The sequence below is a fragment of the Mauremys mutica genome, chromosome 3 (assembly GCF_020497125.1).
Source record: "Mauremys mutica isolate MM-2020 ecotype Southern chromosome 3, ASM2049712v1, whole genome shotgun sequence".
In the NCBI taxonomy this organism is placed as follows: Eukaryota; Metazoa; Chordata; order Testudines; family Geoemydidae; genus Mauremys; species Mauremys mutica.
The window spans coordinates 7,748,083-7,773,736 of record NC_059074.1 but is presented as its reverse complement, the minus strand read 5'-3'; the positions used below and the strand labels follow the sequence as shown (position 1 = coordinate 7,773,736).

Here is a 25,654-nt window from a genome sequence, read left to right as displayed (position 1 = left end):
AAAGCTACCAAGGCTGAGCAGCAGCAGAGCTGACAGTGTCACACAGGGCAGCTATTTGACAGTTATGATCCCTCATACAGAAATCAGAGAGGGAAGAGATCAGTTGGATTATCCACTCCATCCCCTTGTGACGGGTGCAGGAATGCTCCTTCCAGCGTACACTAGTCATCGGGGCTTCAGAGCTCCAGGAGCTTTTCCTTGTATTCAACCTACATTTTTCCCTTTCTTGATTTCATTCTGCGACTCCCCCTTTCTTAGCATTTGCTCATTTCAAATCCTTGTAAGTAGTGATGTCCTCACCCCCCTCCATTGGCATCTATATTACGGGGAAGCAAGCGAACAGCTGGCAGTGCCATACACGCAGCTGGATCTTATCTGAGGGCCCAAATTATAGGTTGTGGCAAGTTACTTAATACTGCCAACAGAAAGCTACCCTATAGCACTTAACAAGAGCTGCTCCCCACAATCAAACAGCTGTGGACAATTCTGCTGCTTCACAGGGAGGCAATGGAAGGGAGAAAGCCAGGCAGCGGTAGTGTTGGGAGACCTAAAGCACAATCGAGCACCACAGATTGCAAACCTGGGTGTAACCGCAGGCCTGTTACGCGATACAGCAGCTATGATTTGGGGCTGCATATGCAGAGGCATCACCCCAGCTGTTAGAGGGCAGGCTGCACGTGGGTGCCTCATTATTTGGAAGACCCAAACTGGAGAGAGCTCAGAGAGGAGCAACACGGAGGATGAGAGGCCTGGAGGAACTGACTTAAGGGAAGACGGAACTAAAACAGTTCCAGCAGGACTGAAAGACAAAGTAAAGGACATCTCTCTACTCCCTATTCTCTATGGGCCATGGCAGGAGAAGAATTCAGCATCAGAGATAGGAGTAATGGGGTGAAATTTAGGCTGAATGTCCGAGAAAACTTCTGCCCTAGAAAGCAAGACCTGTTGGTCTAGGGAATAATTTCCCCCTGGATGCAGTGGATTTCTGGAGACATCTAAAAATGAGAATTGACACAACCTAGTGAGTTTGTTGTAGGGAAAAAGTCCACTCTGGCTGGGACACAGACTAAGTGTCCCATTAGATCTTTTCCATCTTTGCTCACTGCAATTTTGATGGCTCAAGGCTGATAAGTGAATATTTATTCTGGAATAAGCTGCATTCGTACATTCCACCAAAATCCCTTTCCATGGAAGTGAAAGACAGGAGTGTGTCATCATCTCCATTGAAGAGCATTGGCTTTAACAGCAACATGCAGTAAAAGTGTTATGTTCTTCAGCAGATGCATCTAAAAATGATGCTTTTAGGACACATGCAGCTTTATTGTCTCCATATATATCTGTACCATTTTTACAGCCAGACGCACCCAGGAAAGCTACATGTTCTGGTTAAGTCTGTATGACACTATGAAGGTGAAGGGTCTCTAATGGGAAGCCAGGGTAAAGGTCATTTGAGCAATTTGAACTTCTTCAGATGTTGGTGCACTTCCTCCTTGGGGTAGGGTCTGAGTGCGATGCAAGTAGCTATGTTCTCTGGCTGCTCTATCCAGACTTTGTGATCGATGTTGTGTTGCTTCAGAGTCTCAGCTAACGTCTTCAAGGCACCCTCATCCAGGGCCTAGAAAACAGAGGAGGAGGAGGTGTGAAAAATTCACTGTGAGCTCAATGTGAGATTGCCATGGGAAGCCAGCAGCAAAGGCAGCCCTTGTGCTGACTGATCAGAACTTCCACCTCCGTACTGCTCCTCCCCACACACGCAGACAATTCCACCACCACTTTCTAGTTACACAGTATCAGAAGGATCTCAAAGCACTTCAACTGTGTGTGCAAAATCTAGAGAGAAGAATTACCCGCATGCAGCTGAAATGCAGCCAGTTCTGGGATGGAATGTGGCAATCGTTGTTGGGGCAGAATACTTCACAGCTTTTTAGGAAGAGAAAAAGAATAACTCTACCAGTGAAACTTCAAGAGACTCACACAAAGTTAGCCAGGACATAGTGGTGACGCTGCCATAAGTACCTAGTGTTCCTTAATGGAGGCAAGGCCTCCATTTTATATATTTGTCCAAAATAAGTCCAATTCTTGAGGGTAACTCAAGTCTGCAAATCTGCCTACGGGAGAGAAATCCTACCACCAAAAAAATACCAGGAGTGATTGGCAGAATCTGCTTTCCTGTGATTCAAGGAGCAGCCATGGACAATTACTGGGAAAAAAGTGTTGCCACAGGGCACAGGTGATTAGTAACATAACACGCTGGAGAGTGCATAGCACTTAACAGCTCTCTCAGTCTGTGTCCTAAGAAGCTCAGAATCTAAGGTTTAATCTATACTACAAAATAATCCTGCACCCCTAGGTGACACAGTTATGATGTATATGCAACTGAGACAGCAGAAGAGTGCTCCTGATGGTATAGCTCCTAGTGTTCAGAGCACTGGTTTAGCTATCCAGTAGAAAAACCTCCTCCTGTCAGCTTACACTGCATATACACTAGGGGGCGCTGCCAGTCTAGCTAGTCAAAAAGAAAATAGCAGCACAGACCAGTGGTCTCCAAAGTGGGGTGCGCGCACCGCAGGGCGTGCGCAACTCGATCCGTTGGGGGGCATGGCAGGAGGAGCGCCGCTGGAGGAGGGGGAAAAAGGGCAGCCAGAGGAGGGAGGGAGCGAGCAGGGAAGCTCCCCCCCTCCCCCCCGGCCAGGCAGGGCCACCCGGAACGCAGGGGCTTTAGGGGCTGCAGGGCTGAGGGGGCCCCGGGGCCCTGGCCTGCAGCTCTAAAGCCCCTTTCAGAATGCGGCCCTGCGTCCTCCGGCCTGTGGAGGAGCCGGGGCAGCCGCGCAGCCAGCGGCGGGAGAGAAGCAGTGCTTTCCCCTTTAGAGCGCCGCTGCCCCTGCTCCTCCCGAGTCCTCTGGCCCCTGCTCGCAGGGCTGTATTCTGAAAGGCGTGTTAGAGCCTCAGCCCAGGGCCCACAGCCCCTAAAGCCCCTGCGTTCCGGGTGGCCCTGCCTGCTGGGGGCAGGGTCGGGGGGCAGCTCCCAGAATCGTGGCCATGGGGGCGGTGCCGCGCTGCACAGAGCCACCTGCACCCCCTGCACCAAACAAGAGCTGCCCCAGATAACTGCTCTGCACCTCCTGCCTGCCCCAGCCCTGAGCCTCCTCCCGCACCCCCACCCTGACCCCACACCCCCACCCTAACTCCCTCCCAGACCCCCCAGCCCTGAGCCCTCTCCCGCACCCTAACTCCCAACTCCATCCCAAACCCCGCACCTCCAGCCCCGAGCATCCTTCCTAACCCTAATCCAGACCTTTGAATCGCTATATCACAAGTGTTAAACCAAGATTTTCAGAAAGAATGAAGCATTCAATCACATTGCGCTCACTAAAAAATATTATTTTTGAGAGCAAAAGGTTTTTTGTACAGTTAAATAAAATTGTTTTTAAAATAGTTTTTCATCTCTCATCCTTTTCTAATTTCTATTTTTTGAATATGTTTTATAATGTACATAATATTAGCATTAGTACATGTATATAATTGATACATAAATACATATATATTGAGGGGGTGTGCTCCAAAATTTTTTACTGATAGGGGTGCGCGATCAAAAAACTTTGGAGACCACTGGCATAGACAAGCCCTAAGTATGGGCTTAAATGGGATCAGATGCTTAAATGGAGGTGAATTTTGATTGCATCTGGAGTGGGGTTAGGAGTTCTCTTCCAGGGGACTGGTGGGCATGGACTCTGATGGGGGATTTATCAGACAATCATAGAACTGGAAAGGACCGAAAGGTCCTTTAGTCCAGTCCCCTACACTCATGGCAGGACTAATTATCTAGACTATCCCTGACAGGTCTAACCTGCTCTTAAACATCTCCAATGATGGTGATTCCACAACCTCCCTAGGCAATTTATTCCAGTGCTTAACCACCCTGACAGTTAGGAAGTTTTTCCTAATGTCCAGCCTAAACCTCCCTTGCTGCAATTTAAGCCCATTGCTTCTTGTCCGATCCTCAGAGGTTAAGAAGAACAATTTTTCTTTCTTGTCCTTGTAACAACCTTTTACATACTTGAAAACTTACGTCTCCTCTTTTCCAGACTAAACAAACCCAATTTTTTCAATCTTCCCTAATAGGTCATGCTTTCTAGACCTTTAATAATTTTTTGTTGCTCTTCTCTGGACTTTCTCCAATTTGTCCACATCTTTCCTGAAATGTGGCACCCAGAACTGGACACAATACTCCAGTTGAGGCCTAATCAGCACAGAGTAGAGAAGAAGAATTATTTCTCATGTCTTGCTTACAACACTCCTGCTAATATATCCAGAATGATGTTTGCTTTTTTTGCAACAGCGTTATACTGTTGACTCATATTTAGCTTGTGATCCACTATGACCCCCAGATCCCTTTCCGCGGTATTACTTCCTAGACAGTCATTTCCCATTTTGTGTGTGCGCAACGGATTGTTCCTTCCTAAGTGGAGTATTTTGCATTTATCCTATTTACTTCAGACTATTTCTCCAGTTTGTCCAGATCACTTTGAATTTTAATCCTATCCCCCAAAGCACTTGCAACCCCTCCCATCTTGGTATTGTCCTCAAACTTTATAAGTGTACTTTGTGTGCCATTATCTAAATCATTGATGAAGATATTGAACAGAACCAGACCCAGAACTGATCCCTGCGGGATCCCACTCATTATGCCCTTCCAGCATGACTCTGAACCACTGATAACTACTCTAACTAATCCAATCAACATGTGTTGGATGGACACCTAGATACCACACTATTAGCACAATATAAATGGAGATGATTATTCAAGTGCTCAACATATTCAGAAATGGGGAGCGATGAGCAGAAATGGCCATCCAGGACCTACAAGCTCCACACGCTGTGGGCCACCACAACTCCCTTTGCATAACTGCTCACTAAACATCTCAGGTGCTTTGCCTATCACATTGTTCAAGGGTGTATATAAAGGTTGCTCCTTTTCTTCCCCACCACATTCTTCAGTCTGCTGAACTAGAAGCAAAGCATTCTGTCCATGTAGAGGGATGTTCAGCTCCTGCACGTGATGGGCAGAGAAGCAGATTCCTTCCTGGGTGCTCACACCACATATCAGAGGGTTAGCGTAGGAGGCTGCTACCACACAGCACCACACTGATCTACTTTTTTTCATGGAAGTGACAAGACAACTCAACAGATGGGCCATGGAGTCCTTCAATGCTCTTCCCTCTAAATGACCTCTGGCATTTTCAAGCTTGTGAGCAGTTTTTCCATCTGCATTTGCCTTTCTGTAAAAGGAACCTATGGCTGTGAGATCAGATGTTACCTGTGAGGGCTCTGCAAGGGAGCAGTTTAACACCACTCACGCCCATGTGTGATAACCCCTTGGATGCGCAATACAAATCTGTTTCATGGGAAATTCCTCCCTTACCGTCTCCCCTCATTGCCTCCGCAACATCACCCCCTAGATGTCACTGTTCTATCAACCTGAGCTGCCATTCTATCCCCACCAGCCCTCTTTCTACCATCTCACTCTCACACAGCTGAGTACTCAAACCTCTTCTTGGTCACTCAGATTTGCATCCTCAGTATCTCTCCCCACACATCCAGGCTCTTGCAAACCTTGCTGCTGCTTCCTTTACAGTATATCTTCTGGTTTCCCTCCCTGCCCTCTCCCTGATTCGTAGCCTCTTCCTTGCATTATCCATCTAGTTTAGAGTGGACATTCTTTGGGTCTAGGTTTCATTTTCAAAGTAGTAGATGGTACCATATCATTGTAGGATAGCTCTCAAGGGCGGGTTTTTCATTTTAGGTTGGCTGCACAGTGCTGGGCTGGCATTTTCTATAGAACATTGAAAAAGCCTTACTGTGACATCAGACCATAACTCGAGGCTAACAAAATATCAGCGTGCCCTTTCAGCATGTGTATGAAAACCAAGACTTGAAGCCAGACAGGTACCAACAGGAGCAATTTTAGAGATGCTCCACACACGACTGCAGATTGAATGAGCTTCCCCCATGCATTACTTCAGTTGGGCTATACCAGAATACAGACAGAACGAAACCGACTCCGTATGCAGACAGTTCCCAAATAAGTGTCTCAAAGCTGCAACAAGTTAGTTTTGAAAAGAACTATTGCCACCTACTGATCTTTCACTGCCAATAGACAAACCAACCCTCAGTTCTGCCAGCAAATGCAGCTGCTGAAATAGACATGTTAGGGGGAAGAGATGACGACTTATTACAACAGGCTGTAGGAACAACAGGGAAGGATGCTTTTTAATAGTTGTGACTCAGCCTCACAACTATGCTTTTCGTCTGTATGAGGCTAGTTTATATGGAATGAGGGACTGATAGCACTAGCTCATGCCAAGAATAGCATGGACAGATAGTCCACTTCTACTACAAGGTAAACAATAAAACCTTGCCATCATACAGCACTTTTCATCATTATCCCCATTTTACAGATGAGGAAATGAAGTAGAGAAAGGTCACACAGGAACTGTATGGTGAAGCTGGCAGAACAGCTCCCAGATTTTCTGACTCTCAGTCCCATACTATAGCCACCGACCACACTGCCTTTGGTAGAGGCAAAGATTGCTAAAGACTAGGTAATTTCCCCCTGAAGTATTCATGTTATGCTCATACATATGAATAGGCCAAGAGCCAGGAGGGAGGTTCAGTAGGACTACCTGGATTTGAGATGGGATACAATGCCACATTCTATCCACACAGCAAGGCCACTAACGTGCAAGTTGCTTGAGAAGTGCGTGTGGTGTCCCTCACAACTAGTCTACATATACAGCAGCCTTCAACTATGGCCGAGCAACAAAACTATTTCAATAACTCAAGCAATGTGCTACTGGCTTGTGGTGGGGATTTGTTACACGTGCTGTTACTTGTATGCTGAAGTGTTGGATAAACACAGCTTTCTAAAGTGTTGCAATCTGCCACGCCCTCATCTCACAGTTTAGAAGTAAACAAATACCCGTCAGATGGTATAGAAATTCCTGTACTGCAATGTCCTACTGGACAGATATTTGACTGTATCAGATTTAACTGTCCTGACAATTGCTTCTCTCTTTATGCCAATGGAATTTCTTTAATCCAATTGACAGCTGAGACTTGATGCTCCAGAATTCAAATGACTTGTGGAGTCTACATCTGCTGGAACCTGTAGTCTCCATGAGCAACTGGATCAAAATAGAAGCTACAGGGTGACCAGATGCTCTGGCTTTGCTCTGCTTGGCCTACTTTTCTACAGCCCTACCTGCTATCTGCCATCCCTAAAGCAGGGGCTGCCAAATGTCCTGTGCTTTGACAGTGCTGGAGGTAAAGCCTGATACTTTGCAGAGCCATGAACCTATGCAGGCACCTGCATCCATGCCAGGATGCTCTGCAGGACATTTTCCTGGTTCACTTCACAGAGATTCGAGGCTGGCACCTCCTCCTTCTGACAGGACCTGGCTTTAGTGCGCGGACACACACACGGGGAGCAGCACTAGCCCCGTCCCAGGCTTCGCCCTCACGTAGGGGAATGAGAAATGCAGCACTGACCTACTGCTTGGCGCTAGATGAAGCCGGGCCCCCCGGGGGCTGTTCCCTTCCCCTGCATTATACCCAGAGCGCCCAGCTCTGCACAAACCTGCCCTCCGACATCTCCCGCACGTGTGGTCCTCGTGCTGCTGGAGCCCCACCAAGGGCCTCTTGGGACCCCTCTCCCCACAGGCCTCAGCCCCACTCCCCACCATGGGCCCCTTGCCCCCCACTTCTCCTTCTCCCCACTAGGGGCACTGCTGGCACCCTGCTCTGCCAAGGCCCCGACCTCCATGGCTCCCCCCATGGGCCCCGGCCCCAACGCCCGCGGGCCATATAGCGCCCCGCTCACCTCCAGCACCACGGTCCTCATGCTGCCCCCCTCAGCCAGGTAGGCCCCGGTGTCCGCCTGCCCGTAGTGCGCATGCACCACCGCCAGGGCCGCGTGGCAGGCCTGAGCCACCAGGGCCCCCAGCGGCCACGAGAGCGGCTCCCGCTGCAGGTCCCCCCGCAGCACCACGTACTGCACCAGCGCTCGCGCCGAGCTACCGCCGGGCGCTGCCATCTTAGCGTACGGAAGCCCTCCGGGAAGGAGAGGCGCGGAGCATGCCGGGAAAGGGGCGCACTCACGGCCACCTTGCGGTACGGCATCATCGCGCACGGCATGCTGGGAAAATAAATCAGGCGCCGCCATCTTCTCGTATGGAATCGGGGTGACGTTTACGCGGAGCATGCCGGGAAAAGGGTTTGCTCACCGCCATTTTCCAGTACGGACTCACTCAACACGTACGTCAGGCTGGGAAAGCAAAGCGGGCGCCGCCATCTTGTTGTACGGTAACCGGAGAACGAGACAGCGGGCATGCCGGAAATAAACCCTGGGCTGGGCGTCTTGGGCAAGCGTGCCGCGGGGTCTGCTGGGAAAGAATATAAAGGGCGTCTCGTGACGCATTTCCGCTGGAGTCAGTGCGCGGGAGGTTTGAGCGCGGGACCCGTAGCTGGTTTCCATGGTGCTCGCGGGTGAGTCCTGAAGCCGCTGTAGGAGGGTCGGTGTCCTTGTCCCCAGCGCGGGGTCCGGGCACCAGAACTCCTGCTCCCGGGAGTCCTGACCCCCCCCAACTGCCAGAACCCAGGAGTCCTGCCCCGCCCCCAACACCAGAGCCCCTCCTCCCAGGAGTCCTGCCCCGCCCCCAACACCAGAGCCCCTCCTCCCAGAAGTCCTGCTCTTCTCTGCCCCCCCCCCACCAGAACCCAGGAGTCCTGCCCCCCCCAACACTAGAGCCCCTTCTCCCAAGAGTCCTGCCCTCCCCCCCCCCCGAACCCAGGAGTCCTGCCCCGCCCCCCACCAGAACCCAGGAGTCCTGCTCCCCCCGCCCCCAACACCAGAGCCCCTCCTCCCAGGAGTGCTCCCTGCTCTCCCCCTCCCCCCCCCAGAACCCAGGAGTTCCAGAGCCCCTCCTCCCAGGAGTTCTGTTCCCTTGCCTCCCTACTGCCACAACCCAGGAGTTCTGCCCACCTCCACCCCCAAACTGCCAGAATCCAGGAGTCCTGTCTCCCCACAGAACCCAGGAGTCCCAGCCCCCCAAACGCCTCCCTGAACAAGGACTAGAACCAGGGTCCCATAGGGCAGAGATCAGAACCCAGGAGTCCTGTGTCCTCCTCTTGGCCAGGGTCCAACGCCCACTTGCTTTAACAAGGTCACTCCAGTGAAGGCTGCTCTGAGGCATTTTCCTGCTCTGGGTGTTTGTGAAAGTGGCTTCTCTGCCCCCCGCCCCACCCTTCCCTGTCTGAGCAGCAGGAAGAGTCAATGGGACGCCTCATGAAAATAGATTAACATTGTTTTATACAATGTGCACCTTCAGAAATCAACTTGGAAACATGGTGTCTGTGCTCTTGCTAGTGCCTTACAGTCCGCACCCATACCCAATGCCCTGGGAGAGGCATCCTTGATCCCAGCCACAGAAAAGCCACAGGGGCAGGGATTTTCTTGGGCTGGAATCATTGTACCATCTGATTCTTTCAGTAGACAACCCTAGAGTGTAAAAGGAGGGATCTCTTCTTTTCAGCACAAAGAAGCTTGTGGTGGCCAAACCCCTAATGCCTTTGTGGCGTAATTCCATGGGGCCAGTACCTACCCCGAAGATCCTTCATTCCACACCAAGCTCTCTTGCCGTTGCCTAAGAACTAGACGTGACAATGGAAGAGGCGACTGCTTACCTGAGAGATGGTAAGTTGCTAGAGAACAGACCGCAGCTGCCTTCACCGTTAATGTGGAGCGATGACCTGCAGAAACTATGGGTCTTAAGTGTAAAGTGCTCTCCAGCTTGGTGAAAGTGATACACTCATTCAAAATCACTCCTTAAGATCCATTTCTGCCATAATAATAAAATCTAGCTCTTGTGTAGCACTCTTCTTCTGGAGATCTCCAAGTACTTTGCAAAGGAGGTAAAGATCATTATTCCTGTTTTACAGGTAGGAGAGCTGAGACAGGTGTGAAGTGACTTTCCCAAAGTCATCTGGGAGCCTGTGTTTCCTGAGGTCCAGTTCAGTGCACTAGCCCAGTGGCTTTCAAGTTGTGGGTCACAACCCAGTACTGAGTCGCAGCAGCTCTGGTCAGCACTGCCGATTGGGCTGTTAAAAGTCCCGTTGGTGGTGCTGCCCAGCTAAGGCAGGCTAGTCCCTACCTGTTCTGACACCGCACTGCGCCCTGGAAGCGGCCAGCTGCTGGTCCTGCGGGTGAAAGCTGTATGGAGCCACTTGTGTGCACCTCCACCTAGGAGCCAGACGTGCTGCTAGCCGCTTCCGGGGCGCAGCACGGCCGTGGTGCCAGGAAAAGCAGGAAGTCTGCCTTAGCACTCCCGCTGCGCTGCTGACTGGGAGCTGGCTGAGGTAACCCCAGGCCTCAATCCCCTGCCCCAAGCCTGAGCCCCTTCCTGCACCCCAAACTCCTCATCCCTGGCCCCACTCCATAGCCTGCATCCAGAGCCTTAGCCCCCTGCTGCACCCCAAGCCCCTCATCCCTGGCCCCAGCCCAGAGCCCCTCCTGCACCCCCAGCCCAGAGCCCCTCATTCCTGGCCCCTCCCTGCAGCCCTCACCCCAGCACCTCAACCGTCTGCCCCAGCCCTGAGCCCCTCCCAAACCCCTTGTCCCCAGTTCCGTGGGTCGCGGGCATCAATAGTTTTCTTCAACTGAGTCGCCAGAAAAAAAAAGTTTGAAAACCACTGCAGTAGCCTACATTGCCTCAAGAAATTAGCCAGCTAGCAATGGCTACATCAAGGGACAATTAGGACTCAATCAAATATATATGACCAAAAAGCCCCTTAACTGTAGGTTTTCTCTTTCCCCTAACCTACGGTATGTAAGTATGTAGTGATTAGGGTCTCTCCATGTATCAGTACAGTGCCTAGCATGGTCTGGGTGCTACTAAATAGGCTTGGCAGAATCCAACCCCTCCCCCAATTTCGACAGTTAATATAGTTTTTTATTTTTAAGATTTTTATCATCGATAGTATCACTTTTATTTCTTAAACATTTGCTGGAAATTAAGGTGCGGGTGTAGGGCTAGGGTAGCACTGACTGGGGGCTGCTGGGGGTCCCAGACACCGTGGCGCAAAGAAGGCTGCAGCCCTGGCCCAGTGGAACAGAGGCCCCCGGCCAGGACTACAAGGAGGAGGACGAGCCCCCAGCCATGAGGGAGGCCGTTCTGCTGCTGAATGGCTCCTGTGTGGGGTTGGAACCACTCAGCAGCAGGGTGGCCTCCCCCAACAGCTAGGGGCTTTACCTCTTCATCGCAGTCCTGGCCAGGGATCTCTGCTCCGCTGGGCGTGGACCGCAGCCTTCACTGCACCTTGTCCCTGCAGGGATTGGTTGTCACCAGCCCTGAGGCCATGCTGTCATGGGAGTGAAGGAGCTGGGTGGAGACAGCGGGGCTACAGAGGACTCCCTGCATATCCCCAGGGCTGGTGACACCGGATCCCTGCAGGCACATGGTGAGGGGGCTGTGCTCCCTCTGAGAGTTACTGATTTTTTTTTGTGTTGATTTCAGCATGTCAGCTGAAATAACTGACATCTATATTAAATCCTGCCCGGGCTAAATATTAATAAATAATTGCAGACTGGATTTATCTGTTTCTTCTTTTCCTGGAGGGGTCCTATCCCATCTGGAAAAGCTAGAAGCTCATGCACGGAAACTAGCACTGAAGCAAGAAGAAACTCAACGGCAGCAGGAGAATTTGGTCAGGCTGAGAGCAAGAGTCCAGGAGCTGAGACTCCAAAGAGATGAACTCCAGACCAAAGTGAACCTGCAGCAAGTTGCGGTAAGAATTAGGCTTCTGTCCTTCCAGACTCTGTGATTGACGTATTTATGTTATTTCTCTAATACAACTAGCTGCTATTCTTTCCCTTCACCTTTTTTTTTTAATAACTTCATGGTGCTGGCTTGAGAAAACTCAAGACTGAAGTCCTGTTCACAGAGGAGGTGCAGCACTGCCATGCCCTGCTACTTACAAAGAAACTGTTGTGTCCCTATCCTAGAACTTTTTTTCTTCTCCTGTCGCAAAACAATATTCCAAGCAATCTGTCTTGCCCTGCTCTGAGCAGAGCAAATCCCTAACAGCAGCCTGGGCCACCCTTGATCCAGTGAATACTTGCTGTTTCAGTGACTTCTGAGCTGCTTTTCTTTCATGTCTTGTATTTTATAGCTCATCAGGCAGGAAAGAACCACCGGCAGTAACGTGGAGCCCGTCCAAGCAGTGGAGACCGGAGGGCAAGCTCTTCTAAAATGGAAAGTGGAAAATGTCAAGGCCATGCTGCAAGCCTTTCATCTGACAGGTAAAGCCCTGAGATCTGTGCAAGCTCTGACTAGTGCCTGTATATGGGGCTGGTAGGTGTCCTTGATCCTTTCCACTGGTTTTATAGGGTTCTCATTTTGAAAGATGAACTTGATATCTAGCTGATTGTTTTCTATTAAAAGTGCTTCTATTGTGCTCTTAAATAACAGTCATTAAGAGTGTTGAGGTGCTAGAAAAATAACTGAGTTTGAAAGAGATTAATTCATCTAGGGTTGATTCCCTTTGTCTCCTCAGATTCTCCATCCACCACTAGAGTCTTCCAGGATACTGGGTTAACACACTGTGTTCAGAACAAATTCTCATTGGCTGAGCCTTCCCTAAATGCAGGATACTGTTTCTAATATCTCTGAGCCTGTTCAAATTACTTCTTTAATGTGCATCACTTTCACCACAATTTCCAGTTTCTCTAATTGAAATGTAATTAAACCAATCTTGCCACGATGCAGATGAGCTGATTAGGGGAGCATTTCCCAACCTTTTTGGATCACTGTGTATCAGTTTAATGAGTCTTGGATCTTGGCTTTGCCAGCCAGAGCATGCTGCCTTCCTCGACTCAATTGTGCATTCTTGAACTCAACATTGAGTTTGGGCTTCTCCTGATGGTAAGACTGGTTTGGAGTAGTCAAGCTCCATAGCAGGCTAGAGTGCATGCACCTGTGTGGAAGGTGTGCAGAAACATACCAGGACCCAGCACAGAAGCTTAGTGGAAGAAATTGAGAACCTAGATTACTGGCCACAAATTCCTGAACCCACTAGAAGATTGAGGGGAAGGTTATAAAAAATGATTCCAGGGTTCATGCCTCTTAATTCTTCCAAATCCTTTTAGGAGCCCTGTCTAATGACTAAATGTATGTAGTGTATTCCATATGTAGAACAACACAGTGAGCCGTCCATGCGCCCTTAGCAAAGCTTCCTTACAATAGGGTTCTAGAATGGTGCTGAATAAACACCCCTTTTTGTACCCAAGGTCTTAGTGGGAAATTGACCAAACAAGGAGTCTGTTTCTGCATCAGCACTGCTTATGAAGGCACCTACCTGGACTCCTACTACCTGGACCTCCTCATACAGCAACCAGTCCAGATTCGTCACCACTCTGTCCCCATCTTCATCCCCTTGGAGCAAATAGCCAAGAAGTACTTGCAGACCAACATCAAATGCTTCCTGGCTATGTTGTCTGATCACCTGAATGCTTATGCTGGAAGGAAATACCAGGCAGATCAGTTACAGGTACCAATGGCCCCAATAACCACAATCTATTCTTGATCCTTGTATGTAGCAAAAGGGAGATAAATGATATAGGAGGGTTCTCTACCCACATATATTTGGGGGAGTGAAGTTACAGTAAATGAGGTGGGAAGGACGCAAGATTGTGTGGCTTGAGAACCAGGGATCTGTGAGTTCTAATTCCATTTGTGACAGAGCCACTGGGTATGTGCTTGAGTAGGTCATTAAACCGTTCTACTTAGGTTTCCACATCAGTAAAATGCAGAACATGACGGTGTTAAGAGGGCTAATAAGTTAACATTTAAGCTCTTTGAAGACATGTTAAGCAAGTATTGCATTCCAGGTATGCGTGGTGGGGGGGGAGAGTTAAACAAAAGAGATTATTGTGTGTGTTTAAATCTTAGAAACTGTGTTAGGCTGTAAATATCCTAAAAGCCTGTGGGCATCAGAGCTTGCATGGTATTTTTATGCAATGAAAATTGTGCCGAGAATTGTTTGTGTCAGAATCTGCATAGGAAGCTGTTAAGCCGTAGGTCCTACAGAGGAGCACTCAAGATTCCAGTTTTAGGTGTTGCCTTGCTAATTATAGCATGAAATATGACCTCACTTGAAGACCTATGGAAATATGTCTTAAATGTGTTAGTATGCGTCACTAAAATATATACATTAGAATAAGGTAATTCTCTAAGCAAAAAACTTCATTAACATGGAGTTTAGTTTGGAAATACACCCCTTTTAAAAACCAAAAACAAAACTCATTGGCTTTAGAAAAATAAACATGTGCAAGTCAGGAAACTTGGAGTTAAGATTCCACAAACAACTTTTTACTCTGTTCCACCCCATATCCAACACACAGTCCATCTATATCCCTGAGAGACTCAAACTTGTACCTCTTCTAGATTTCCAGCATAAGCCATGTATCGCTGGTGTACGGTCTCATATTCTGCCAGCTACGCATCCAGCTATTACATGGTGGGCACTAATCTCTCTATAGCCCCTTCTCCAAGCTGCCCCAATTCTCTAATATTTTCCCTCTTACCTTTTGTACACAGAACAGACATGTTCCTCTCCTCCTCCCACCTGCCCTCTATGCTCAGTATTGCAACATCTTCATGTCTTTTTATCAGCAAATGCCCTCTGCTATTAACCATTCAGCTAAAATCATAGTCCGCCATGTTCACTCTGTGGCATTTGTATTCAGGAGACAATCTTCATCTGTTACAGGGATGATGTTCCATGTGTCAAGATACAGGGTGGGGTAGTTTTAAGATGTTTTGTGTAGTCTAAACTTCAGGTTTCCTGACTTGAAATAAAAAATGTGCCAGCTCTGCTGTTTTTACTGTGAGGTTTTTGTTTGAGGTATGTTACAATATGTTTCCAACCTTAAATCTGTCAGACCTAAGCGTGTTCAAGATTTAGCAGAATGGGAGAAATCCCAGCCTCACTCTGAGTCCCTTTCATAGTTTAGTGCTTCTGTTTGTCTTCATCCCTCCAGGACCATTATTCAGCCTTTCTCAAAGGAACCTTGCAGAGAAACTCGTTGCATAATGTACTGTTCTTTAATTATGATGTGGAAACAGAAAGCAAGACCTTTCCATTCAGAGCAAAGCTGGTTTATGGCGATCTCACCCGTAGTCTTCCAACTGAGGCCACTATTACATATAAAGGTAAAATAAGGACATCTGTGTCCATTCAGAGAGCATTTGTATGGGAGCAAGATCAAAGCAAAACTGTCTGCTTTGGGGCTTTCATAGTCTGTTTGGGATCATATTATCATTGTTCACTATTTGAACTTCAGGACAAGAAAGAAATTAGCAGCTTATTTTATTTCTTGAGCCCTGTGGAAAAGCAGGCCACGTGATTCCTATGTAGCTGGAGCTTTGCTCCGAAGAGGTTGTGGCCTCAAGCTATAAACGTTTTACAGACTTGCTACAGCTCTCATTTTAGCCGGGCTGTAAGACGATTCTGGATCGTTACGGGCGTTGCTGGGTCTGAGGTGTATGGGGAACCAGGACTGGAATGAGAGAATGTGCAGGAGTGGACATACAAATAATCTCAGAAAGATGCATGTTAATTTGTTACCTTGAATAAATTCAAATAGCAGAAAAATGCTAATATTCATAGATTATAAAGGCCAGAAGAGACCGTTTTGGTCATGTAGTCTGATCTCCTGTGTAACACAGGCCAGAGAACTTCCCTGAATTAATTCCTGCTTGAACTAAAGCAGATGTTTTTAGAAAAACATCCAGTCTTGATTTATGAATTGCCCATGACGGAGAATCTGCCACGTGTTGCTCTGGTCCCCACAGGAACGTATAAAGCTCTGTGCCAAGCACACAGGCCAGGTCAACCTGTATTCTAACAGCTGAGGCCCCTGCCATGTTACAACTCAATTCCCCTGAAAGAGGAAAGTTTGGAGGATAGAGGGTCTCGTAATGAATTCAGAAGTGTGTGCACTCTCAGCCAGAGTTACAACGTGCTCAAGTATCCCATCTGTAATCCATTGTAGTAAAGATTATCCCATGGTTTCTCTCCACGCTTTTATGAAAGCCTTGGGATTGAGAAACTTCTCTCTCTGGGTGAGGAAGGAGGAAGAGCTTTCATTGTGAATAAGATTTGATACTGTGTGGCTTGAAGGCCCTGGCCTGTACAGTATACTAGAAAGCAGGAGGTGGCACAAGGAGAGACAGACAGTGTGGTTATGGCTCTCTCCTGAAACATGAAGGATAATATGAAATATAGTGACAGAAAGCTTTGTGCCTGGGAACGGTCTACCTGTCCTCCCCCACCTCTTCAGGAAATCTGTCCTTCCTCCTCCATCATATTATTGTTTGTTTGTTTCTATTATCATAGTCTTGGACCAGGACCTGTTGTGCTAGGGGCTGTACAGGCACAGCACAGAGACAGTCCCTGCCCCCAAAGAGCTTACAATCCAAACATACGACAAGAGAAAACAGATTGACAGGTGAATGCAGGGGAATCATGAGATAATGCCAGACAGCAGGCCACCCTCTCCTGATATTGTAAAGCCTTTGAGGCAGGGACCATCTCTTATCCAAATTTGCAATGATATAATTGTTTTATAGTCAGATGATAGTGTGTATCATAGTACAGTCTCCCCATCAGTTTGTGATGGGTTGCCATAAATAAGGGTTTGTCTAAGAAATAAGACGGTTACTCACCTTGCATCTGAAGGTGCATCTGACTTGCATCTGACTTGCATCTGAAGAAGTGGGTATTCACCCACGAAAGCTCATGCTGCAAAACGTCTGTTAGTCTATAAGGTGCCACAGGACTCTTTGCTGCTTCTACAGAACCAGACTAACACGGCTACCCCTCCGATACTTACTCACCTTTGTAACTGTTGTTCTTCGAGATGTGTTGCTCATATCGATTCCAATTAGGGTGTGTGCACGCCCTGTGCACGATCGTCAGGAGATTTTTACCCTAGCAACACTCGGTGGGTCGGCTGAAGCGCCTCCTGGAATGGCGCCTTCATGGAGCCAGATATATGCCCCGGCCGACCCAGCACCCCCTCAGTTCCTTCTTGCTGGCTACTCCGACGGAGGGGAAGGAGGGCGGGTTTGGAATGGATATAAGCAACACATCTCGAAGAACAGCAGTTACAAAGGGGAGTAACTGTCTTCGAGTGCTTGCTCATATCGATTCCAGTTTGGTGACTCTCGAGCCTTACCTAGGCGGTGGGGTCGGAGTGAGATGTCGCAGAGTGAAGGACCGCTGAACCAAATGCAGCATCACCCCTGGACTGCTGCACTATCTCATAGTGGGTGGCAAAGGTATGTACCGATGACCAAGTCGCTGCCCTACATATCTCCTTTATGGGCACGTGTGCAGGAAAGCAGAGGATGAAGCTTGAGCCCACGTGGAGTGGGCAGTAAGGTGCGTAGTTAGGACACCAGCCAAGTCATAGCGCACACGGATGCATGATATGATCCAGGACAAGATGTGCTGGGAGGAGACCGGAAGGACCTTTATCCGGTCTGCCACCGCAAACAGCTGCAACATTTTCCTGAAAGGTTTTGTTCACTCAGTGTAGATGGCCAGGGCCCTGCGAATGTCCAGGGAGTGCAGCTGTTGCTCCCATCGAGAGGCATGCGGCCTCGGGTAGAAGACAGGGAGGAAGATGTCCTGGTTGACATGGAAGACAGACACCACCTTAGGGAGGAAGGCTGGGTGAGGTCGCAGCTGTACCTTGTCCTTGTGGAACACCGTATACAGTGGTTCCAATGTGAGCGCCCTGAGCTGATAGCTATGAGGAAGGCTGTCTTCCAGGAAAGGTATAGGAGCGAGCATTGGCCATCGGCTCGAATGGGGCACCCATGAATCTGGATAGGACCAGGTTAAGATCCCACGTAGGGACAGGCTGTCAAATTCATGGGAACAGGCGCTCCAACCCCTTGAGAAATCTATGGGATTGGAGAAGACCGAACACCCATTTTCGCCCAGGTGGAAAGACGAAATAGCTGCCAGGTGCACTCTAATGGATGATATTGCCAAGCTCTGCGGCTTTAAGGACAGGAGGTAATCCAAGATGATAGGTACTGATGCCTGTAGGGGGGTTGTATGATTCCAGGCGCACCAGCAGGAAAAACGCTTCCACTTGCATAAGTATGTGGACCTGTTAGAGGGCTTCCTGCTACCCAAAAGGATCCGCTGAACCAAGCGAGAGCAGCACAGCTCAGATTGATTTAGTCATGTAGCATCCACGCTGTGAGGTGGAGAGAGAGCAGGTCAGGATGACAGAGTCGTCCATGGTCCTGAGTGATCAGGTCTGGTCACAGCGGGAGTGGAATCGGAGTGTCCTCTGACAGCTCTAGGAGAGTGGTGTACCAGGGCTGTCTGGGCCACGCTGGGGTGACCAGAATCATACGGGCTTTGTCCCTGCTCAGCTTGATCAGGACCCTGTGGACTAGCGGGAATGGAGGAAAGGCGTAGCACAGGTGATCCTTCCACTGAATTAGGAAGGCATCCAACAGGGAACCCGGAGAGCACCCTTGGAGAGAGCAGAACACCTGGCATTTCCGATTCTCGCGAGAGGGGAATAGGTCTATCAGGGGAAAGCCCCACTTCGGGAAGACAGAGTGGATGACGTCCAGGTGAACCGACCACTTGTGAACCTGGAATGATCTGCTGAGGTGGTCCGCTAAGGTTTTCTGGACTCCTGGGAGAAACGACACCACCAGATGGATTGAGTGGGCTATGCAGAATTCCCACAGACGAATCCCCCCTCTGTCAGGAGGACATGATCGGGCTCCCCCTTGCTTGTTGATGTAAAACATGGCCGTAGTGTTGTCTGTGAGGACTACAACACAGCGGCCTTGAATGCGCTCTCAGAATGCCTGACACGCCAGGCAAACTGCTCTGAGTTCCCGTACATTGATGTGCAGGGGTAACTCTCTCTTGCTAACCGTAGCCCTTGTGTATGGAGGTTCCCGAGGTGGGCTCCCCATCCCAGGGATGACACATCCGTGACTAGGGACACCGAGGACTGCGGGGCGTGAAATGGCACCCCTTGGCACACTGGTTTGGGGTCCATCCATCAGCCTAGAGAGGCTAGTACCCCTGGCAGGATGGTAACCACCGTGTTCAAGCTGTCCCGACCTGGTCGGTAAACTGTTGATAGCCAGGCTTGGAGTGGACGTAGTCGCAGCCTGGCATGCCTGGTCACATACGTGCAAGAGGCCATGTGCCCCAGGAGGCATAGGCATGTTTTCACGGTCAAGGTCAGGAAGCTTTGCAGGCTGTGGATGATGTTCACCAGGGATTGAAAGCGTGCTTCTGGCAGAACTGCCCAGGCCAGACCCGAGTGTAATACTGCTCCGTTTTTGACAAAGGGAGGCAGCCACGCACTTAGTAAACACCCTGGGGGCCGTGGACAGGCCGAAAGGAAGGAGGGTGAATTGAAAGTGCTGTTGATTGACCACAAAGCAAAGGAAGCGTCTGTGCGCTGGGTAGATCGCAATGTGGAAGTATGCGTCCTTCATGTCGAGGGCGGCGTACCAGTCTCCAGGATCTAGGGAAGGAATAATGGTCCCTAGTGAGACCATGCGGAACTTCAACTTTACCATGAATTTGTTGAGTCCGCGTAGGTCCAGGATGGGCCAAAGCCTGCCCTTGGCCTGGGGGATTAGGAAGTAGTGGGAGTAAAAACCCTGGCCCTTTGACTCTCCTGGAACCTCCTCTATCACTCCCAAAGCTAGGAATCATAGCACCTCCAGTAGAAGAAGGTGCTCATGAGAGAGGTCCCTGAAGAGGGATGGGGAAAGTGGAGGGAGTATTCCCTTTCCACCATGCGTAGGACCCAATGGTCTGATGTTATGTAGGACCACGCATGGAGGAAATGGGAGAGATGATTTTGGAAAGGTGGGGAAGGATCCTGAATGGAGACTGGTGCTCCATCCTTGGGCGCACCTTCAAAAGTTCTGCTTAGGCCCTGCCGATGGCTTGGGAGGGCCCTGGCCTTGGCTGGCTTGGTGCCCAGTTTTTCTTTTACCACCTCGGCCACGTCTTCTAAAGAAGTCCTGTCTTGGCCGAGGGAGAGGGTAGGATCTCTGAGGCTGCAGTCTGAAGGGCCTTCTCAGTGTTACTGGGGTATGCATTCCCAGAGTGCGCATGATAATTCTCGAGTCCTTCAGACGCTGCAGCCTTGAGTCTGTCTTCTTGGAGAATAGGCCCTGGCCATCAAAGGGCAGATCCTGGAGGGTCTGCTGTAACTCTGGTGGTAAGCCAGAAGCCTGCAGCCGTGAGATGCAGCGCATGGCTATGCCCGAGGCCAGGGTCCTAGCTGCCGAGTCTGCAGCATCCAGAGAACTTGTAAGGAGGTTCTTGTCACCTTCTTGCCTTCCTCTACTAGAGCCCCAAGTCTCTGGACTCCTGTGGAACCAACTCTTTGAATTACTCCATAGAGTGCCACAAATTATAGTCAGATTGGCTCAGGAGTGCCTGCTGGTTGGCCACCCTGAGCTGCAAGCCTCCAGCCGAGTACACCTTGCGCCCAAACAAGTCTAGGTGTCTAGCGTCCTTTGATTTAGGCACCGGGGCCTGCTGACCGTGCTGCTCCTTCTCGTTGACCAAAGCCACGATAAGGGAGCACGGTTGGGGGTGCATGTAGAGGTACTCGTATTCCTTTGAGGGGACAAAGTACTTCCTTTCCACCCCCTTGGCCGTAGGTGGAATAGAGGCTGGCGATTGCGATTGTCTTGGCATTGGCCTGTATGGTTCGTATGACAGGGAGGGTCACTCTGGACGGTGCCTCCGCACACAGAATGTCCACCACAGGGTCCTACCTCCACCACCTCTACCTGGAGGTTCCTATTGCACATTACCCTGCAGAGCAGTTCCTGGTGGGCACGGAGGTCCATAGGAGGAGGGCCCGAAACCGTAGTCCCCGCCACTGCCTCATCAGGTGAGGACGAGGAAGATAGCCCCAGGACTAAGGGATCCTGCGCGAGGTTCTCTTGTGGAGGTCCTTGTTGCTTAAGGTCCACCACGCTAGGAGCGTGGGCCTGTATTGGCGCTGGAGCAGTCGCCCGGGTGGGGGGGCAATACACAGTGGCCTCCGCTACTCGGGGCTCCAAAGGGGTGGAACGGGAAGCCCCTGAAGGAACCCCCTGGGCCCGATTCGTATGGAATCGATATGAGCAACCCATCTCGAAGAAGAACTAGGAGTTCCTCTTGATCCAAAGCAGTTACGTGGTTTGCACTGTCTGGCAGCTTGTTGACTCTGATTCTGCTTTCTGTGGATTTTCCCAGGATCTCCCTGTACTGCAGGTTTACGTACAAGGAATAGGCAAAAGGCTTCATGGTTAAAAAGCAGCCAGTTTGTGGCCCCTGCTTCCTATCTGTGCTTTGTAGCAACACTTACCCCTGTGGGTGAGGTGAGGGTTAGTGGGTTAATGCGAGGCTTTAATACAGGGGTCAGCAACCTATGGTACACGTGCCAAAGATGGCACGCGAGCCAATTTTTAATGGCACGCTGGGGCCTGCTGGGACCCCAGTGTATCATTAAAAATCCTGCCGACGCAGCAAGCTGCAGGGTCTGCGCTCCAGGGCTGGAGCGCCGGGCCGAGCGCAGCAAGCCGCCGGCCCCTCCCCCGCCTTCCCCCCCCCTTCCCCATGAGCCATGCCGCCGCGTACAGCGCTCTGGGGGCTGGGGCTGTGCACTCCCGCGGGGCAGCATTTGGCTCCATGGGGAGGGAAGGACGCTCCCCGCTCATCCGGAGCCCCGCCGCCTTGCGCAGCCCCGCCCCGCCCCTCAGAGCGCTGCACGCGTGGCGGCAGGGCTCCGGATCAGCGAGGAACCTCATGGTAAGGGGTCTGGGTCCGGGGAGCGGGGTTGGATAAGGGGTGGGAGCAGTCAGGGGACAGGGAGCAGGGTGGGTTGGAATGGGGGGGTGGGATCCCGGGGGAGTGGTTAGGGGTGGGGGTCTCTGGAGGGGGCAGTCAGGGAGCAGGGGCATGGGAGTCCCTGGGGTCTGTTAGGGGGTGGGGGGTGGATAGGGGTCAGGGCATTCAGGGGACAGGGAGCAAGGAGGGTCCTGGGGAGGCAGTTAGGGTGGGGGGGGGTCTCTGGAGGGGATGGTCAAGGGACAAGGAGCTGGGGGGGTTGGGAGTTCGGGGGGGCTGTCAGGAGGTAGGGGTGTGGAGAGGGGTTGGGCGAGCAGGGGGGCGTTGTATGGGTCCAGAGTTCTGGGAGTCCTGTCAGGGGGCAGGGAGCGGTTGGATGGGGCATGGGAGTCCGGGGGTTCTGTCTGGGTGCGGGGGTGTGGGTAAGGGTGGGGCAGTCAGGGGACAGGTAGGGGGTAGGGTCCTAGGGGGGCAGTCAGAGGACAAGGGGCAGGGAGGCTTAGATAGGGGGTGGGGTCCTAGTCGGGACAAGGAGCGAGGGGAGTTGAGGGTTCTGGGGGGCAGTCACCCAGCCCTCTGCCCTGAGTCCTGTACCACCCAGCCCTCTGCTGACTCCTTCACCCCCCACATGACCCCAGCCCTGACTCTGGCACCCCCACACATACCCAGCCCCTCTACCTTGACACCTGCACCCCCTCACATGTGCCTAGCCCTCTGCCCTGACTCTTGCACCCCCCACATCTCCAGCCCCAGCTGGGGTCCCGGCCGCAGGCCCCACTCAGCCCACTGCCGGCCTAGATGAACAGAACCCCAGACCAGCAGCGGGCTGAGCGGTCCGGCGGCATAAGATCAACATTTTAATTTAATTTTAAATGAAGCTTCTTAAACATTTTGAAAACCCTTGTTTATTTTACAATACAACCTAGTTTAGTTATATAATATATAGACTTGTAGAGAGAGACTTTCTAAAAAACATTAAAATGTATTACCGGCACGCGAAACCTTAAATTAGAGTGAATAAATGAAGACTCGGCACAGCACTTCTGAAAGGTTGCCGACTCCTGCTTTAATATTTCCCCGGCAATTATCTTGCAGAAGGACCCTGCAGCTGAGCCGGCTGCGCGGGGGGCTCCGACTCTTCTGCTCTGCACCTGGTCCAGTGACGGGCTAGATAGAGCTCCGGGGAGAGGAGCCGCTCGAGCAATCTTAGCCAGTTGCTGGTTGTCTGGAGGCCCCATTGGCCAAACAGCAGAGCTGGTGTGGAACTGAGGCCCAGCTCTGCAGGCGGAACTGTGTCTCCCCCTCTGGTGCTGTGAGTGGTAGAGGGGAAGCCGGAGTCTGCTGCTCCTGGAGCTCGTTCTTCCCTTCTCCCCCCACATTCAGCCCTCTGCAGATGAAGCTGTAGCCTTTGCTCAACAAGTTCAGCTCCTACCGTTCTGGGCACCGGGGTCTGACAGATAAGCTGCTCCCCCGGCACTTCCCTCCCGTTTACACACCCTGAGCCGTGACTAGGGTTGCCACCCATCCAGGTTTTACCTGGATAGTCCAATTTTTGGCTTCTGTGTCCAGGTGTCATTTAGGGTTGCCAGGTGCCTGGTTTTCTACTGGAAAGTCCAGTCAAAAAGGGGACCTGGCAACCTAAATGGCACCTGAACCAAAGTCCAATTACTGTGGGGCATGGGGAGGTATCATGTCATTAAAGTTCCTACTCAGCTGGGGCTGCCTTCTATCTGCAGGCAGGCTCCTTGAGAAGATCCTGCAGCGATGGGGGGAGGAGCATGTGACGGGCGGGACCTTGGGGGGGGGGGAGGCAGAGCAGAGGTGGGGCCTCAGGCATCCAGTTACCAGCAATTAGGAAGGTGGCAACCCTACCCGGGCTGTCTCAGTGCCAGGAAAAAGTGGGCCTGGAGCCATTTCCTCTCCAGTGCTGGGAGAGACACCCACTCAGAGCAGCTGCTTGTCAGAGGAGACAGGGAGTGGAGAGAGTAAGGAAGGTAGAAGGGAGGGTAACAGATGAAACCAGATGGGACTCCCAACATGTGCGGAGGAGAGAAATCAGAAGCAAGGAGCTTTATGTTAGGGGTAATACTGAGTTCCTTACAGCTACACTGATTTGCTGGTTTCTCTCTGAAGCAGGGGATGTTTCTGACTCTCTGGTGGAGAAGACAGCAGCTCATTCAAACTTGTTCCGCCACACGGCTCTGCACAAAGCCTTCGATTCCTTCAAAAGAGCAGCAGAAAATCTGGATCAAACAGCGTAAGCAGATGGCGTCCTGTTCCCAGATCAAATGTGCTTACTGTGCCTTCTGATCGCTGCAAAGCTCCCTGGGAGGTTGCTGCTGTGTAAATGCTTTTTAGACTGGACTGCAGCAGAGTTTCGGGAAGATGCCTGCGGAATAGCTAAACCAGTTTATAGTACTGAGAACACTGGCTTCTTGAGCAGCCTTTAGATGCCTGGTCTCCGCATATCCTTCTAGAGCTCCTCTCCTCCGGCGTGTTGCTAAAGGGTTGCTGGCAGACTAACATAGTTACTACCATGGCTCCATAATACTTCACCAGACTGGACAGCAGACGGACACAGGAAATCCATCTCTCCACTGGAATGGGAAACCAAAAAGACTTTCAGAGTTGTCAGGTAAACTTTACAAAAGTCTAACAAAACGTAGCCCTAGTGAAAGCTGTCAGGGAAGCAGCCCCCGGGGCCTACAGTATTCCCTGTATCCCTCCAGCTGGTATCAAATGGTGTAGAGTTGGTGTAAGCTTCCTCTAGGTTGCTTTGCAAATGGCATGGTTGGTTCTAGGCCTCATGCTGCTGAGATTATCAACGAAGTCTCCAATTCTGCAACTGGCTTCATGCAGGACAACCTCCATGACTTCCGTAGGGCTCTGTACAGGTGCAGTGTTCCTGCTGCATAGGTCAGGCTTATGTTAGCAGTTAGTGCCGACTGTGGTAGTGGATTCTGTGACAAGCCACTTACCCTTTGTGAGATGGACTATGGGCTTGACTACACTGTGCATTGTTACGCACCAAAGTAAACTTTAGTGTGCACTAGAATTTACACCCCTCTGGTGTGGACTAAACCACTGTGTAGACAAGCTTGAAGATCCTCCAAGATGGATACTAAACCACCATCCTGTAATAACGTTTGGTTACTTCCAGCATCAACTAAATTTAAATCAAGTGTGCACACTTTGGTGTTAATATAACTGTGGTTAAATCACCAATGCATTCATTTAAAAAAAAAAAAAAAAACCTTCAGAAAAAAATTAAAACTGACAACAGCTGTGAAAACCTGACTTTTCCCTGCATTCCCATATTGAGCTACTTCCTTTGTGTCCCGGCTTAGATGAGACTTTGGGCTTCCCTTTTCAAATTCATTATTAATGGCACTTTCACTTTTTAACTTGTTACTAAATATGCCTCATGATTAAAAATGCAATAATCTTAAAAAATCTAATTTACTTTTCACTATGGCGGTCGGCAATTATTTCTCTCAAACCTGATGAGTGATATTTGACTAGGAAATTTTTCTTCCCATTTGTCATGCACCATAGAATCATAGACTGTAAGGTCAGAAGGGACCATTATGATTGTCTAGTCTGACCTCCTGCACAACGCAGGCCACAGAATCTCACCCACCCACTCGCATAACAAACCCCTGATCTATATCTGAGCTATTGAAGTCCT

The 25,654-nt window shown here is 50.4% G+C and overlaps 2 protein-coding genes across 3 annotated transcripts; one reads left to right on the top strand and one right to left on the bottom strand.

Annotated features, from left to right (window-relative positions):
* Window positions 1–1,296: 1,296 nt before the first annotated feature.
* On the bottom strand, window positions 1,297–8,248 carry PTRHD1 (peptidyl-tRNA hydrolase domain containing 1). The gene is made up of 2 exons (XM_045011390.1): window positions 7,880–8,248; window positions 1,297–1,615 (listed from the first exon to the last, which is right to left on the bottom strand). Exons 1-2 carry the CDS (start codon window positions 8,219–8,221, stop codon window positions 1,445–1,447), a joined length of 513 nt encoding a protein of 170 aa, XP_044867325.1. The 5' UTR covers window positions 8,222–8,248; the 3' UTR covers window positions 1,297–1,444.
* A 165-nt stretch (window positions 8,249–8,413) lies between these two features.
* CENPO (centromere protein O) lies at window positions 8,414–25,405 on the top strand. Of its 2 annotated transcripts, none has more exons than XM_045011389.1 (7): window positions 8,414–8,544; window positions 9,591–9,751; window positions 11,672–11,841; window positions 12,226–12,355; window positions 13,343–13,602; window positions 15,095–15,266; window positions 24,103–25,405. In XM_045011389.1, the coding sequence occupies exons 2-7, from the start codon at window positions 9,721–9,723 to the stop codon at window positions 24,225–24,227; spliced, it is 888 nt and encodes a 295-aa protein (XP_044867324.1). In that variant the 5' UTR covers window positions 8,414–8,544; window positions 9,591–9,720; the 3' UTR covers window positions 24,228–25,405. The 2 variants fall into 2 exon arrangements, with proteins under 2 accessions (XP_044867324.1, XP_044867322.1); XM_045011387.1 differs by having other exon boundaries at window positions 24,100–25,404.
* Window positions 25,406–25,654: the final 249 nt, after the last annotated feature.

Coding starts and splice junctions, on each gene's coding strand:
- PTRHD1 (XM_045011390.1), bottom strand. CDS start 8,221: ATGGCGGCGCCTGATTTATTTTCCCAGCATGCCGTGCGCGATGATGCC. Junction 1,616..7,879: donor TGAGGACCGTGGTGCTGGAG/GTGAGCGGGGCG, acceptor TCTGTTTTCTAG/GCCCTGGATGAGGGTGCCTT.
- CENPO (XM_045011387.1), top strand. CDS start 9,721: ATGGAAGAGGCGACTGCTTACCTGAGAGATG. Junction 9,752..11,671: donor GACTGCTTACCTGAGAGATG/GTAAGTTGCTAG, acceptor CTTTTCCTGGAG/GGGTCCTATCCCATCTGGAA. Junction 12,356..13,342: donor GCAAGCCTTTCATCTGACAG/GTAAAGCCCTGA, acceptor TTTGTACCCAAG/GTCTTAGTGGGAAATTGACC.